Source organism: Pterocles gutturalis, unplaced genomic scaffold, assembly GCF_000699245.1.
Source record: "Pterocles gutturalis isolate BGI_N339 unplaced genomic scaffold, ASM69924v1 scaffold22317, whole genome shotgun sequence".
Lineage (NCBI taxonomy): Eukaryota > Metazoa > Chordata > Aves > Pterocliformes > Pteroclidae > Pterocles > Pterocles gutturalis.
The window spans coordinates 265-18472 of record NW_010113363.1 but is presented as its reverse complement, the minus strand read 5'-3'; the positions used below and the strand labels follow the sequence as shown (position 1 = coordinate 18472).

The window sequence follows — 18208 nt, the reverse complement described above, 5'->3', positions numbered from 1 at the left end:
ATGTATTTGGACAACTCTCTCAAAACAGGGAATGGACAGTAACCCAGTCACAGGTCTTTGGTGCCCCACACTTATATAAATTAGTTCCAAATACACAAGCTTTATAGTGAAATGTGTTTACCTACTTCATCTATGAAACTTGTCTTCTTGCTTTATGTTTGCATTATAGGAACTTATTTATACACAGGTATTATAAGGAAATAGTACAATTTTGATGTGCTGTAAATCTACATCTAATAAAAATGAATCCTTCTTTTGCATTCCTTTTGAATTTAGAGAAGTATAAAATTAGAACATACTCAAATATTACAGTATAATTGCTGAACATCTCAACGAAGGAAGTAGCTCTTTTCCTACAAGTATAGTTTTAAACAGCTGAATACATTTTAGCCTTATTCAGAAAATCGTACTTTTGAAATGCTAGCATCATCAGTTTCCATTTAAAAATTGCTAATTTTAACACAAGGAAAAATATTTATAAATTACATAAATGATTCTCTATTGCACTGCTGTTCACTTTGAAATAATTTATAGTGATACCAACTTTTTGCTTAAACTGTAATAAAGAACATTGACTATCCAATCCTGAATTCAGTATGTGGAATTCTTCAGCAACTTCCTAACTGCAAAACATCAGAATATTTTTTGAATGGGTTTATATGTAAAGACTTTCATGCAGAACATGGTCATCTCTGCAGGGCTGACTTAATGATGTCTTCTTCATTTTATAAAATACGCAACACCGAATTTTAATGAATTTATTTGAAATAATATATAAGAATATAGTGTGCAAAAATCTTAGGGGCAACATCATGTAGACATGTGTAATAAACTGAAATTTACAGTTGTGATTCTTAAAAAAAAAAAAAAAGGAACACACAGCTGTTTAGTACATGAAAAGCCACTGTAAAAGTTCACAGCAGAAGCAATTGGTAATCCTAATGCAGCTGCTCTAATTTCAGACAGTTGGAGGAAAAAAAAAAGTAAAGTGCAAGTGTTGCACGTATAGTTAAGTGCAAAGTTTGCCCCCACCATAAAGATGTCTTATGGCAAATAAAATATTGTAGAATATGTGGCAAAGACAAAACAGTTAAAACTATGATGGTGACGATATCAACAGCACCATTTTTCTTGAGATAACGCTATTTATTTGTTTCATCCTGTCCTGGGCCATTGTTTCCACTGGACATAACAGCTCTCACTAGTGCCAGCTGGTGCAAAAATCTCTCACTTGTGGATATAAATTTTATACATGGCAACCCAAGCAGCAGCTTCCGTGCTACATGACACTACCCTCTCCACTTACCACATGTTCCGGTAACTTGTTGACATCTGGGCAGGCTGGGAAGCTACAGGCTGATAATACATTTTGCCATTTCAGAAAATCCCAGGCCCCAGAATCGTAATTAATAATATGGTTGTGCAATACATATTAATCAGCAATAAGAATCAATGTATATAAACAGCTGTTACATATTTTAAAATTCCCCTTTTTTGTACATTTTCTTTTAAAAATAAACATTTATACACGTCTCCTTCGCCGCTCTCTGAAGTACTTTAGCACCACAGGATATCCATTTTCAAGCCTATATTACCTGATACATATATGAAGTCTGGAAGAAAAATAAGGCAATTTGGTTTAAAATGTTGATAGTTTTAGCTTACTTAATGTTCTATTGTAAAAAGCAAATCTGCACTCATATTAGATCATTTCCGACTTGATGGTGCCAGTATTTTATGGTCACACAAAGTCACAACAAACAGTAAGACCTTGATCTTGCATCTTCTTGCCATCAAGCAACAGCCATTTTGTAAATACAGAGTTAACAGGAAAGTTCTGGCTTAATGCTGTTGTGAGCCCTGAGAAAAGAGAAGAGAAAACCAGGTTAGTGGTTACCAAGCAAAGGGGAACTAGACATTACCTTAACTCTAGCAAACATTTATTCTGAAAGCCACAAGCGCTTGTAATCATCGGTTAGTTATTCAGAAGAAAACTGAAGTCCAAAACGGGTTATTTCATCCCCTGATCATCAAAAGACCATCAAGGCTTTGTCACAGCCTGGACTCCACCATCATTACTTGAAAAGGTAACCAAGCTGTGAACAAAATTCTTAGTTCACTAAATAACGCATTTTTTAAAAAAATATATTTCCTGCTGTAACACCAAGGTAACAGGTTCTCCTGTTACTGTCATCTTGGCCTGAAGACCCTAAGGACAAGGAAAATCCTACTCCAAGGCAGGGTAAGAAAGCCATTTTTCTTACTAAGACCAACCCATCCCTACTCCTCTAGTTACAGACAAACACCCCCACCGAGTTCCTTGAAGCCTGCAGGTGCATGTGTGAAGTGAACTTGATCTCACCATCAAATGCCCAAGACTGCAGCAGTATAAAAACAGAATAAATAAATAGTATTATTTTAACTAAACCCACAAGGAAATCTAACAGAATCTGTCACTGTTGATTAAAATAGAATACAGTGAACAGAAAAACAGCTTGTTCCTAGCAGCTGGGATTTGGCAAAACCTTCTGCAACAAGGGACTGAAAACTCAGCACCAAGTACGTACAGCGATAAGAAGCAACTTAGTGTTGGAGCATTTCTTATTCAGTCTTAAGGCAAGACTTGCATATGCTCTTGAGAAAGTAGCCTCATTTACACATGAAAGGAAAGGAGGTAATTTGAGGATGAAATCTTAAATCTCTGAAGTCCACAACACACTTAATGCTCCTACCCAGGCATAAAATGGCTGATGAAAGCACCTGGCATTCTGTACACCCCAGTGGATCTTTCCTTCCAGCCTGCTCTTCCGTTTCAACGTGCAGGTGGGCAGGATCTTTTTTTTGATGTTCTCTTTATATGATGTATTAGCTTGAACACCCTTGTCTTACCCAATACATGCACCACCTGCTAATACATTGCTGCAAACTCTTAAATTGACGCCCTTCTACAAAGTGGAAATTTTTCTACAGAGGACGTGTTATCTATTGTATTTATTTTACAATTAAAACACAGTAATAAGTGTAAGGGATTAATGAAAAAAAGAAAAAATACAGCTCCCTCAATAGCTTCACATATGATTATATAAATTAAGAATCAAGGTAGAAAATGGTAAAGAAAAAGGAGACTATGAATCACAACAGAAGAGGATTTTGTGAAAGTTTGTTTCTGAGGGGAATGGACAGATTTCATGTAGGTACAACCCTACAAACTCAGTTACTTCAAACAGAAGGTCACGTGCTCTTCCTCTGCATTTCACAAGCACACTCACTTTCAGCCCAACAGAATTCACAGAACTCTCATAAAATATTCAGAGACAGACCTCCTGATCTGTCTCCTGCCAACTGTCCAAAAGCAGGTTACACAACACCGAGGAGTAAAATGAAGGTTTGGGCTACCAAGAAAGATGTAGACAGCAGAGTATATCCTGAACAAAAACCACTGTAGCTACCGCATGAACACGTTTAACTGCATAATGGAAAAGTCTGCTCACAAACATACAGAATTTGTTCGTTTTCGTTTCCAACAGTCAGGATTCAAACGTTTCTGTTCTTCCGCCAAGGCCTTGGCTTCTAGTGTGTACATCCGCCTTTCTTCATTTTTCATTTTCTTCCACCTGTCGCCGAGTATCACGCTTATGGCTCTGCAAGATAAATGTTTACAGTATGGTCAGAACAGGGTGTTAACAATGCCCTTATTTTTCTTTTATCTCAACAACTTAAAAAAGACAAATGTGGAAAAAAAAAAACCCCACACAGAAGGAGTCAACTGTATCTTTAAATTATTTTTTTCAAACAATAATGTTTCTGATTATCTTCTCATACTTTTAACAGTTGAACAGCTCAGACTTCTGTGTTAGCTGAGCATGGGTCAGTGCACATTCTAACATTTGCAAGGGTGTACATTTGAATACACAGCAACTTGCATAGACTAGCAAAAAATCATAAAAAAACCCACCACCAAATGGTAAATCACATTTGGTCTGCTCTACTTTCATACAAGAAGATCGTATGACAGATTGGCTAAAAATCTGTTATCTAGTAATTAGGGCAATGATCTGAATATGACCTCAGCCAAACAAATATTTTATTAACTGCAAACCCCCGTGTCTATTTAACAGATGTGTGTAGCTTCCTCCACCTTTAATCCATACTGAGGAGAACATGAGTGGGTGGAACATACTGGTAAGTTCCCATTCCTGTGCAAAAGGAACCGTTTGTTCTAACACACCTATCATTATTTCCAGGAACTGAATGAATTGCTTTTCACATTCCTGATAAACTCACATGTCTTTTGGACAACATTTCCCCATGTTACCATGCCATATTGCTTAACTGCACTCCCAAGTGTTGGATCAATATTCCATTAAAGCTTTAACTCCATCCTTTCACTGAATGAAAATCTCTAACAACAGCTCTTTTATCAATGGCAATTACTACACCACTGAGCAGGTTTGCTTTAGTTTTGGATGTGATAAAAGTTCTGTGACCAGCCTTCAGGACAAGGCGTATACAGCCAAGTACTCTGCTTTAGCATATTACAATGCTCCTTGCTGGCTGCAAAGCTACTCACAGGCTTTCTAACAGAATCAAGAAGAGCAGTGTCCTCAACCATTTCCACAGCATTTCACATGCAGCAGTTCTGAAGGCTTTTCTGTACCATACCAACAAGAAAATGGATTTTAATCCTGCAAGACCATTCAGGCTTCCAGAAGCTGCAGAGAATGCCACTGGGGCTGCGGCTGAGCCTGGGCTGTCACATGCTCAGGTGACCCCTCAGAGCAAACTCCTCAAGTTGCAACCAGACCCCATCAACATCAAATGCATTTACACAGCCTGTCTCTTTGGCAATGGAATTTCTGTCTTTCTGTACAAATTAAGAACGAGTGTCTTTGGTCTGTCATCAGAAGTAAACACACTCCTGTTTAATTAGCAGATTTTTTCATGTTTTGGCAGTATCCAGAGGCAAATCAACAGCACCACAAACCTGTCTCATTTTGGCTACCAGTCTGTACCACCATAGCCCCAGTAAAGAACATGGGGACCCAGACAGAGCAGGTTAGCTGGAAGAACCATTGCATTTCCAAATCAAGTTGCACTATGAAATTTTTGTATTTCAAATGCAATAATATTTATGTATTTTATACCTCCAGAGTTAAAACAGCACCGAGGCATGGAAAGTGACTGCAGATCTGTACATTTTAAAAAGCTTGAAAAAAATCTAATGCAGGGGCAAAAGCTCCACTTCTCCAAGGAAGTATTTCTACAAGTGAACCACTGAGACTGCAAGAAGATGTGTACAGAGAAATTTTCTGACATGACAGACCTAATTCTCCTGACCAGAAACAAGCAAGAAAAAACTGACCTTACTGCACCACTGCCCTAGGCACCCTTCACCTCATCAGAACGTCGCAGTGCTCTGCACACTCCCTCTGTCCTTTTAAAATTTTGGTAAGATACCTGACAATACTTCAGCAATAGAGTAAAGCGCAGGATGCAATCCCTTGTACTGCAGTTAATTCAAAATAAGCTGTCAAACAGTAGTTGAGAATGCCTCAAATTCACTCAGTAATTATGTTCAGCATGAACAAATGCTGTTAATATTTTAGGTGATTTTCTTCATCTTTAGAACGTACACTATTCAAATTATTAAAGTATTCTGAACGCACAATCAAGTCCAAGTACGGTTACAGTGAGAAGATGTAGAAAAGGCACAAGTGGTACCCAAACATCAGTTTCTCAAGTACGGTCTTATGATCCACGGTATTTTTAAGTATCATGGGAATGCTGACTTGTGTTGTGAGTGTTTACAGTTCACTATCTTGCTAACATGGCTTGAGCTCCTTTATCTCAGACCAGACCGTTTAACTCAGAATACCTCAGGTTCTGTCCCTTCTTACATGCATAAGAAAAATGACTGTAGCAAACATAAGAAATCCAGTATACGGAAACAGGTACTACATGTAACCCACAGTAAGATCTACTTGGTAACCTGAAAATGATACATATTTAAAAAACATGAAAGTTGCCTCTGAACAGCTGAATAAATGCCCCTGCACTTAAGCAACAGTAGGTGAATGCCTATAAGATAAATTATCACTACCTCTTATGATTTCTTCTGTATATAAATAAATATAAATTTTATAGATGCCAAGAAACTGCATCCAAATGCACTGCTTTCCATATGGGACAGGGAACAGTGCACTCTGAACCTTACTTGTAACTTACCCTGTCGCCACTTTCCTCCAAGGTAAACCTGCTCACTGAAACATTCAACTTATTTTCACATCCATCCAGCTGCAGCTCCAGCACTTTAAATTAACTATATAGCCATCATAAACTTTCCTAACTGACATTCTGCTCCATTTCTCATTGTTGGTTGCAATGAGTTTGAAGGCAGCAGATCTGCTTCACTGAAATGACTATGAACATTGCAGAACATCACTGCCAGGACACAAAAGACTGGCTGGGGATTTAAGGATGCATTATTTGTCTGGTAGGATTTTATTTCTCAACAAGAGTTACAGCCTCCTTACTAGAACATTATGAAATAGCTAAACCCCTGTCACCATTGGTTTTTACCAGATTTAGCACGAGGATTTTTATGGGACAATGCCATTTTTACAGTAACAGTTTTCATAATGTTATATACATAAAAAAATATGATTATAAGATCATTGCATGTTCATGCTTTTTAGTTTATATTTACATATGCACAATTAGCACAAAATATTATTTAAAACAAATATAATGGACATCTTTATAAAAAACGTTTAGACATGAACGTGCATATAGATAAAAGCAAAAGAACAAACCAACAAAGAACCCTCCCCCAAACACAGAGAGAGTCATGAGACTCTTCTGCAAGTTTCAGCAGATTGTTCAATGCCTTCAGGACAAGCAAAATTTGGCAATGTACTGTTTGGATTAAGATCTTTCACATATCCTAACAATTAGTACGGTCATATTCAATATGATATACAGACTAAGAATAAATGTTAGTAACTTCACTGAACAATTTACAATATTATGGCAAGACTTAATTAGAAGAACCAGAAATCTAGTTTTTCCGTTACAAAATATGAGCAGAAAGCCTGGTACTCTTTTCCCCATGAACATTTCCCATTGGTGTAAACAAAAACTGTTGCGTATTTGTGACTCTGTTGGTGCAGGTATGGACATATGTCAGTTGCTTCACCCAAATGCTTTCTCAGAAGGTAAGTTTTACAAAAACAGCTTGTGTTAAATTTACTGAGTACTGTAAATATTTAAAGTCTGCCCATAAATTAAGCTTTGTGTCAGCATCTTTCAAAACTTGTTCTTAAAACAATACACACACATTTCATTTCAAATGCAAAATTTAGTCCACTTAAATTTCAAGGTGGGACACATATTCTGCTAGCTCACCAGTAACAATAAAACTATAATTTTACACCATTACCTGTTGTCTTTCCCTGGATACATCTGAGTATATTCAACTCTGTATTTTTTGGCAAAAAGCATGAAGGCATTCATTGGTCTTTTGCACTTGTTTGGAGAAGTGGCACTCACAGTACTTGCAGTCCCTGAGCTCTGGCTTTTGCCAGCTTTGCTGTACAAAGAATTGGAGGAAAGATCTGTTGATGCAGTAGATGCACAGTTTTTACTACTGCATTCTGATCTCTCGGCATCTTGATTGTTTGATCTTCCACAAGACAGAGAAGCGCGACGCTGGCGAGCCATGCTGCTTAGCACATAAACTGCAGAGGAATCCATTGGTGTAAAATCGTAACTAGAAGAAAAAGACATCATAAAACGATCAAGTAATTATCATGTAAAATCCCTGAATAGCCATTCACTCTTCATCTATACTACATTTCTAGTATTCTGGTCTCTTTGTGTGACATAATGATTTGTGCTTGATGCAGATGTCAGTGGGGAAAAAAAAGCCCAAAACTCTGGCAGATGAATTAATAATTTTTTCAATGTGATGGCAGACTGCAACTTTTGCAAGATGTCCTGTGTACTATCAACTCCCCAGCTGTATATCAATTAATTATACACTATCTTCAAATTTCATCCTCTTTTGAAATAAGCTTCTTTCTTTCTGCTTCTGTCCTTACCATAAATCAAATCTGGTCAGTGAATGATAGGTACTGATACGGGAAGAATAAGCGTTGAGTTCACTTGCAAATTATATCAATTACAAATATGAAACCACTACCTTAAAATAAATTATATTATATACACTCTTGTATAAATAACTTCTGGCAGTTAAACAGATATTATTTTACTGAAAAACCTTCCACTGCGATTAAAAAAAACTGTTTGAAGACCCATTATGTTGCATACTATTTGATTCAAAACTGACATACGTCTGCCCTCTAGTGACAAAAATGTGAGATTCCTCGGGATTTTAAGGTATTTCAACAGCTCAGAGGAGTTGTTTCCATGGAATTTAGACCTCCAAATACTATAACCTGTTGTACTTTTTTGTTGACCAACAACTACAATTAACCTCTAAGCACTACAGAAGTTTAATTCCACAGGCTATCTGTTATCATCTCCAGGTTCAGTCTGGGAAGCACAGACTATACTGTCTTAAACATGTTATATGGGGAAAACACACTTGCAAAGGTGCTCATCGATCATAAATCTAAAACACTAAGTTACCATCACAAAATAAACAGAAAATGTATATAACTCTAAGGCTCTGCTCAATGTGGCTACAGTTGCATAATTTATGGCAAACATAAGGGCTCTGAAGAGCTTTTTTTTCTGAATACAAAGTAGAACTAATAGTAAGGAAATGCTGCAAACCGTAGTCCAGCCCCCATCTGCAAAAGCAGCACCTTTCTGTGGGTCGGAACCAAAAACAAGGGTGGAGCCTGAAGAGCTGCCTCTGAAATTCCTTAGAAAAGTACAAAGCAGCAAAGAAGAGATAATTCCAACAACCTTGCAGTCAAGTTCACTAGATAACGAGAAAGGACCTCTCTGTTCTACACAAACAGTCCATCACCCTTCCTATTCCTAATCTCCTTCCCATAACACAGCAACAGGATTTTGTTTTCTAACACTTCTGTGCTGCTGCACACTCCTTTCTCAGTGACTTACTCCCTTCTGCCCAGAAAGAGGGACAAGGAATTGGAAGTGACCAGGCAGTATTCAGCTGGACTGCAGGATGAATAAGGAGCCCCAAGTCCAATTTCTTCAGTGAGATGAATGATGCCAACAACTCACTACATATGCAGTTCAGAATAGGAGTTAATAGGAAGAAAAATCCCAGACAGCAAATGAGTGAAGACAAGCAATTTGAACTCATTATGCCAGACTGAAATAATACAACAGCTCCTAGGGCTTGAACTGCAAACAGCATTTTAAGTTAATTTTTTTAATTGTAAAACAAGAAGAAGCAACTAGACTAAAAACAGATGCTAGAAAGGAGCTAGCATCATAGGAGAAAATAGATTGTACTAAACCTAGAAATCTCAAAACAGGATGGAAAAATCTATATGAGTAATACTATTTCCTTAGAATAATTTCTGTTGGACAGGACCCTCGGGTTGAACCTCTTGCTCAAAGCAAGGCAAACCTCAAAGTTAAACTCTGAGGTTAGGTAAGTTTGATACATTAGAAAAGAATCTCAAAAAGCAGAATACACAAAAATAACAGCTAGTTACAAAAGTACTGTATTCTAAAGCCATAGCACATGCATTAACTACTAAGAAACTAGTCAGATAATTCAGACACATAGCTGCATACGTAGCACAAGTGAATACCTGGCAGACATACTATTGTGGGAAAACTGTACTAGGTTCTCCAAACATAACCCACTTTACCTGAAGAATTTATACAGAAAATGTGTATTTTTACTGCTTTATCTAATCTGGCTTGAACTACGATAAACGGGGGCTGAAATGTTATTGCACTCTAAGATATTACTTTGCAGTTTAGCAGTGCATGTAATTACACAGCTTTCCTAGCATTCAATCTTCATTTTCCCATCTCATTTATCTTGTATTACTCAAAGTATTCTCTCTTTGCTCTACATAATGCTTCAAATTCTTGTAGACTTAAGGTGCCTACTCATTAAATACAAAAACCACTGAGGCCACTTTATCCAAAAATTACCTTTTAAATGTATCAAAAACACCTGAATCATCAAAGTTAATGGCATCAGGGTGTCCAGGAGGTAGACACAGATCTCCAAGATGCATTTCACAGCATGGAATGCCATGCTGTACCACAGTCAAGCTTGGATAAAAAGATGACCAACCTGAAGTGGTAAAGAGTCAAATTAGACAAACGGCCAGACAATCTCTAGTTCTTAACTAGAGCAATCCTATATCCCTAAATGATACCATTTTATAACAATGTCTGATGTAGTTTCTTTCACCCCAAAGAAAAATCAGATACACTTAATCAGGGAATTTTTACTGCAAATGTTTTTTTTTTTAATCCCCAGTAAAATCTCATTCTCGCAAAAAAAAGTAATCAAAACCTAGAAACTTTTGTCATCAGAAGTTCCATATTTAGCAAGTGAGAAAAGCCTCCCTTATTTGCAGCTTCCCTTTCTCCCCCCAATTTTTCTGTTTTCCTGAGCTCCATTTATATACTTAATCAAATCTTCCCTTAAGAGATAGGCAGTACTTCTGTATCTTTATAGCTTCACAATGTTGTTTGTTCAATTGTGGATGTCTTTACAAAGATAGTGAATTGAGTCTACAACTCTGCTTTTAGCAATTTGTTCAGCAACGTGAGATTCAAATAAAATCTGCGACCACTTTCTAAGAATATTTCAATATACAACCAGGCATACTTGCAGTATTTCATACCTTTATTTTTAACATAAAAAGGATGATCGAGTCTGCATTCTACTGAAAGCAAGCCATCTTCTACTGTGCCAGGATCAAAAGTCAGCTTCAGCACTGACTCACCAAAGGAAATGCTTTCTTCATGAGAAATCAGCTTCAAACCATCAGAACCATAGCCCTGTAAACATACATACAGTTCAAAATTTTTCTCCCAAGAAAAGCATATACCTATGTATACTATAGGTGTATATTCATTGTCTTTTGTTATATGAAAAAACACCAACATTCTGAGTGCTATTGCTAAAAATTAATAAAGACAACAGAACACTCAAAACATACCTAAATGAATTCAGTTTAATTGCTTTATAGCAAGATACTCAAATACTACAGTGATCAGCTCTAAACAGGTTTAGTATTAACCTGTTTTCCTCACACAGTAATTAAAGGCACAGGATAACATAAGAAACTAAATACTTGCTACAGGTATTGAAGTGAATTTATTAGAACTAACATCTACCTTGTAAGGACTCACTGGGAGATTTTCCTCTTTTCCACAGCTTTCAGATCTTGCAAAATCTTCAACATCCCGCCATTCTTTATTGCGTCCTTTATGAAAGCACAAACGAGAGCCTAATAGATTTTTTCAAGAAAAAAAAAGAAAAAAGACTGGTGTTAGATAAAAAAGTCTGTGTTACAACAACAACAAAGAAAAGACAAGACAAAACAAATACTTATTTGATGATACATGCTATTTTACCTTTTAGAAAACAATGCCAGACAGTTGAGGGCCAGGAATGGCACCATCCTAAATCATCATCATCTGAAAGTGATGACATGCAGAAAATGCCAGATTCTGATTCACTATTTGCCTATTAAATAAAAAAGCAAGATAGTGTTAATATTTTGCTGTGGAAGATTTTAGGGCTGGTCTTGTATGACTTTAGATACATTCTCTAATTTGCATCTGTGCCATCATTTTGCGTTAAATACCAACAGGAATGTAACGTGAAGACAAAGATTCAAGGAATACAGTAAATGCGAATGGAGTATTTTCACGTCCTTTTTTCTTGAAATGTGCCATCCTGAGATTTTTGGGTTTCATTCTCTGTGATTCATTTGTGCACACCAGATAATCTTGTGCTTAGGTACAAGCATTTTACAAGCTGTTGTTCCTTGGTCATCCACAGAACCACTCAAAGCACGTGTTACTCTATGGTAAAATTACTGGAAATCTGTAGGGCCAAGTCGGTTCTAGATAAGCCACTGGGAAAAACTCAGTATCTTTAACAGACAAGTTTCAGACATAAATTAATACACAAGAAAGAGAGAAGCACGGCTGACAGGTTTTGTGCATCTAAAAGGAGATGGTTCTGTATTTCCTTTTCAAGACAGCAAACAAGTTAATATTATTTTTTCAAACTTTGTTATAGAAGGAACCAGAAGAGAAGCAGAACTTTCTTAGAGTGCAATCTCTTCACAAAAATGTGGACTCTAGGATGTAGCACTACTAGCTTCCTGTTTGGTAAAAAGAAAAGTTAACACAAAACCTAGCTTAAATATAAATGGTATGAGAACTAAACAGATGATTTTCAAACTAGTTTCTCTTTTCAAAAAGCTTAAGCCATTAGTCATGCATCTTTATTTGTTTCAGAAATGTTTCAGAACAACTCACCCTTTCATGTCTGACTGGTGTTTCATCCAAATCATTCTTGGAGAAGTTAGGATCATTCTTTGAGGATCCTGGTGGAGGACGTGCATAGGAATGTAAACTTTTGCTTGTAGCTATTATGTGAACAGGAGATGATCTACAATAGAAAAATGTATTTTAAAATACCTCAGATTAAGACAACAAAAGACTTAGCTGCTATTGCACTAATATGCTTTTATTTAACAAATAGTTCTGTTTGCATGAGCTGAATACCAAATGAACTTCCCACACACCGATATTGAAACGGGATGATTAAAGGGTGCAAGCTCAGGCAAAGGGAGTAACTCCTGCATAGCTCCTACATACCAGCCAAATGACAATACTATCTGCACATCCGCATCTCCTTGTCACAATCCTTAAGTTTTTACCAATGTCTTGAAGTGAACAGCCCATTCAGAGTACATAAAGACATCTGCTGTCATACTGATTAAATTCCAACTGTGTTACTGTTAACAGTACTGCAGTACTGTTACATGTAATACTTCTTATTATAAACCTAAGACCAAAGCCATACAATAAAAGGTGAAGCCCAGAAATTTCTAAGATCCCACAGGCTTCTCACAGCCTTATAGAATTTACAGATCACAAATCTGAAGCAGCTATCAATAAAAGTCAGCGCACTAGTAAGTATTAAGAATTTAACGTAACAAATTCATCTTAATTTTTCATTTGCTGCTTCACATGAGGTAAATGCCAATAATTTCTGAGCCTTCTGTGGTTAGGCAATGTCCTTATGCCACTCTACCTCATTCATGGCTGGCAATTAAGCAGCTTTTGCAACAGGCTCTGAAATTAGTCCTGTGAAATCTTCCACAGAAGAAGAAAGCTACTATACAGAAAGAGATAAAAAACAGGACTTCAAAGTCAGAGGGTGTGAAGAGTGAAGGAAATGTTTCTGGAGACATAAAATTACAAATCTTAAGAGTTCAAAATTGAAATGAATGTCAGTACCTGTTATAAAAAGAGCACTGCATCAAAGGACTCTGAGGACTTGTGGCTATATTTGCTAATTCTGTCAACCAGTTCACCCCATTCTCACAAGAATAAGCATTTTCTGAACTGCTGTTTGAGGTATGTTGGTTCCATGAAGGCCTTGAACATTCCTGATGTGAAACATCGGCACCAAGCTGAAAAAGTGCAGGTGGGGTAGAATCTGTCTGCACAGCCTGTAGTTCAGGAAGATCATCTACGAACAAATGCACAAATTACCATAATTATACCCCTTGATAAATTCTCATTGACACCAAATCTTGCAAATAAAAGTCAAAAAGGAAACACAATGAAGTAATTATTTTTATTTTCTCATATCACAATTACCAACATTTCACAAACCCTATTCATAATACTGACGAAATGGACACAGAATTAATCTCATCGCTAGTCTATTATACATTCATATGAGCAATTTAAGAAAAACATTACATAACTAGATAAAAATGTAGTTCTGGCTTTAAAGTTTTTACTAGACTGACTAGTTTACACAGAATTGTACTGCAGAATTATGCAAAAGTAGCAACATGCTTCATTAAAATACTAAAACATTCAACAAAAGGCAACTAAATTCATCTCTCCTAGCAGGTGACATTAAAAATTATCAATGTCAGGGGCTGTACAAGTTAAAAGTTTTCCATGTTTCCACCAGGGAACTGGAATTAAGTAACTCAGAAGTCATGAAAGCCAGGTACACAGCCTGGTAGGGGTGAATTCCTACCAATAATCTACATGTTTCATGTTGTATAGAATAGCAGAAGAGAGCCCAGCTTGTTAACAAAAGTCTGTAATACATGCCCTTGTGTAACCAAGTATCATTAATCACTCCATGACTTCAATTAGATGTGTTAATATTTCACTGATCATATCAGTGAAAACTTCCTAATGTACACGCTATTTTTCTCCAATATAGAAGAATGGAAGCCTTGCCCACAATCTCTATTTGCAGCTGATCTGAAGCAGCATGATTTCCCTTTAGGAGGAGCTCTTGAGCTTTTTTTTGTTATTCTTGTGCCAAAAAAAACCTCCTCTGGAGACTAGGAGCAGAAATTTGTAGCACTGACTTGAAGAACACATTTAAGTCAACAGGCCAGTGTGTCAGAACTGCAAATGGGTTACAGGGAAAAGTGACTGCAAAATTAGACTTTCAGATGTCACAATTCACTGTCGCATTCCCTGCCCGTCTTAAGTTAAAAATCAGTAATCTCATTCAGTCAGCTTCCAGTAATTTCACTATAGGAACAAACTTCAGAATGTAGCATCTTCTGAAAAAGTCCTATTATTTACCAAGTTCCATGTGTTCATCAGAGGATGCATATCCAGGAGAAGAGGGCAGGTTTTCATTACACTTCAGCAACTCCAGTGACTCATTCATCCCGGAAGTTCTCTTGTCCACTACCAGAAGGAGTTTCTGAACTGCATTAGGCATTTGATTTGTCTTCACTTCCCACACCATGTTAGGATGTTCCAAAGTATCTGACTTTAAAGAGACAGAGGTTAAAAATGTCTATACTCATAAACTGTTTTAAGTTGCATCTGACACAATACTTCATTACCAGAACCCTAAATCATCCACCATCTGTTGAGAATCACAGCACAGTTTAGCTTGAAAAGAACCGCTAGAGATGATCTGGTTCAATCCTTGCAGAAAGCAGAGCATACTCTGAAGTCAGACGAGGCTGTTCGGGGCTCCGGCCACTTCAGTTTCTAGTATCTTGAAGGATGGAGATTCCCTGCCACTTCCCAGGAACCTGTTTTAGCGACCACTCATGATGTAAAGAAGCTGTTCCTTACGCACAGTTTGAACTGGCCTTGCTACAACCTGTGCCCACTGCCGACAAAAGGGTGGGGTTATCTCCTCAACCACTGCTCAAGCCAAGGCAAATAACGTTCACTTGGTACCCTTAACCACGCACCCTGTCACAGAAGGCAACAGAACAGGTCATAGATCATAGAATCATAAAATGGTTTGGGTTCTATGATCATGGTTCGGCTTCTCTGATCAAGGTCAGCTACGACTTGCTTTTGGTCAAGCTGCCCTGGCGATTCCCAGTCACCTCCTTGCCTTATAAGAGCCAGGACATGGCTGTCAGGAGGATCTACTCTACAACATTCCTCAAGGTTAAGGTTAAGCTGACCAGCCTGTAGTTTCCCCACATCCTCCTTGAAGCCAAGTGTGACATTTTCTTTCTTCCAGTTATTGGGAGCCACTAAATCCACTCCCTTTTGGAGACCAGCCTCACAGTGACAGGGGCCAGCTCCCCTGATGCATCCCACCCAGTCTCACCGACTTGTGGGTGGCGGGCTCACAGAACTGGCCTGCCCCCAACCTGCTCTTCCTCTACCACAGACAAAGAAGTACCTCGTTCTGCCAGCCACGTGTTGCTAGACCCAGACTTGGGGAACCTGGAAACAGGCCTTGCACATAAAGACCAAAGCAAAGATGTCGGCCTCAACCTGGGGTCTCCTGCACCATTTAACACCAAGCCCACTTTCTCCCTGGTCGCCCTTTCACCACGGGCGCATCCACAGAAGCCTTTTTCAGTGCCCCTCACATCCCTTGCTATCTCAACTCTAGGTAGAGTCGCAAACACATTTGACTGCTAACATCCTTAACTGTGCTGTAAGCAGAAATAAAAGGAAGCCTCTACTCGATCTCACTGCAGTTTCATTTCCCCAAATCAAACATTTATACCAAAAGAAATATTTTAAATCATCTTCAGCAGTCAAAGAACTGCGTGATTATTCTACACAACCACTGCCTCTGAAAGCTGGAAAACAAGGTTATCCAGTCTTTAGTAATTTGGTTATCTACTGTTTTTTTTTCAGATGATGATGAATTAAAGCTACCGTAACATCATTACCTTGTACTTTAATGAAGCGTCATTGAAAAAGTAATAATGAGTGCCTTACAAAAGCACAGAAAATACAGCTTAGTAAGAAAAAAAAACCCTGAAAAGTCTACCACATGCATGTCCACTAAGTAAGCTACCACACACCACATCAGAGAAACATAATCACTAAAAACACTCTAATACTTTCACATGAAACAGAAAGCCTATCATCCTAAAAGTTCCCTTACTGTAAGGCACAGAAAGCCATCTGATAACAATTATAGAAGTTTTAACAAAGTTAAAAGGTATTGTGCGTACACAGACAACATTAACAATATTCCATGTTTCTACTCATTCTAAAAATTTGTTTCAGTCATTTAGCAGCTTGCCCTGTACATAACACGGTTCAGATATAACCCTTTGAATTACATACTAGCCCTACCAGAAAAAACCTGACCTAAACAGTAAAGTTTTGGGTTTTTTTTAACTGGTAAATTTCTAACCTTCTCATCTCCTTACCTTTCAAATATATGCAAAACTTACCTAAACTTGCATTTCAAACATAAAAAGGATGTTTGATTCTACTCAAATGGCACTAGTACAAAAGCCACAACAGTGTAATTCTGATTTTAAGGAGGTGGAGAGAGAAGGTAAGAGAAATGAGAATATACAATCAAAGGAACAATTAATGGCATGTGTTTTTCACCTCTAAGAAGCATCTTTAATGTAAATTATTTCTCTGTCACCCATGAGATACAGTAAAATTACAGAACACCAGAAGAGCAGAAAGCTTACTCATTTCTGAACAAAAAAAAAAATCAGACGTCAGTAGTACAGGTCAGGACCTTGGTTATTATCTCCAAGTAATCAACTCTGAAAAGCCACTCCTTTTCTTTCTAGCTTGCCTACGTCCTTTCTTGTCCTTTCTTTCCTCCCTTCTGCCTTGTTTTTACCTCTATTTTTTCTCTCTTCCTTTCCCATTTTCCTGCCAAAATTAATGAGCTAATTTATTTTGGGAATGTTACCTTCTCCCTCCTTCCTGCCAGCTGCCAAGATTTGAAAGTACCTGTCCTGGTATCCAAACACACTGAAGGTCAGAGATAAGGTACAGATACAACACACTAGTCCGACAAGATATTTGAGGAAAAAAAAAAAAAAGTTCTTCCAAGTCACAAACTTCTCTAAACCAAAGCCACTCATGTACAGAAGCAAAAAAAAAAAAAAAAAAAAATCCTTTAACAAACAAATTAAAAACAAAAAAATGTGCCCAACTTTAAATTTCAGTTTTTCTCTTCTACTTGATTAAAGCCTGCTTTTGACATCATGTGCTTCTCTTGCCCTCAGCCTTTCAATGTTTTCGAACATTAAGGGAATGGCCATTAATTAGCTTGTAAAGATTTTTTTGTTAAATTCAACTTCACGTTCAAAACTTCTTGCAACAGATGTTTTCTCAAAGTGTGTTTCACAGGACTATAATTACTGTAATTTTTAGCACAATTTATGAACTTGTGCTTTAAAATTAGTCAGCTTGTCACGCTAAAGCAAACGGCAATATTAACAAAGAGCTCATTAATTAAACCACGTCTATTTTTTGAGGGACAAAAATAAATTCAGGGACAAAAGTAAATAAAGCCAGTCGCTGAGACGGGGTTCGGCAGGAACTGGGCAGCACCGCCCCGGTGGATGTGCTACCTGTGGGTTTCCCTCTGGTGTTCGCCTGCCTTCCCCCACCCAGCCTCCTGCTCGAGTCTCGGGCAAGGTCTGCGCCTGCAGCAACCCACTGCACGGCGTGTAGCACGGAGAACAGCTTCTCCAAGCCAAACACACCACACTGGCAAGACTGGATCTCCACCAGGGACTTTTACTGGCGCAGCTGCTTTGATCCC

General features: G+C 37.7%; 1 protein-coding gene across 1 annotated transcript; it reads right to left on the bottom strand.

The window, feature by feature from the left end:
- Positions 1 to 1253: 1253 nt before the first annotated feature.
- Positions 1254 to 14963, bottom strand: HBP1 (HMG-box transcription factor 1). The gene is made up of 10 exons (XM_010074476.1): positions 14776 to 14963; positions 13450 to 13684; positions 12463 to 12595; positions 11548 to 11659; positions 11308 to 11420; positions 10812 to 10968; positions 10108 to 10252; positions 7439 to 7768; positions 3500 to 3641; positions 1254 to 1860 (listed from the first exon to the last, which is right to left on the bottom strand). The coding sequence occupies exons 1-10, from the start codon at positions 14942 to 14944 to the stop codon at positions 1843 to 1845; spliced, it is 1554 nt and encodes a 517-aa protein (XP_010072778.1). The 5' UTR covers positions 14945 to 14963; the 3' UTR covers positions 1254 to 1842.
- Between the last annotated feature and the right edge of the window lie 3245 nt (positions 14964 to 18208).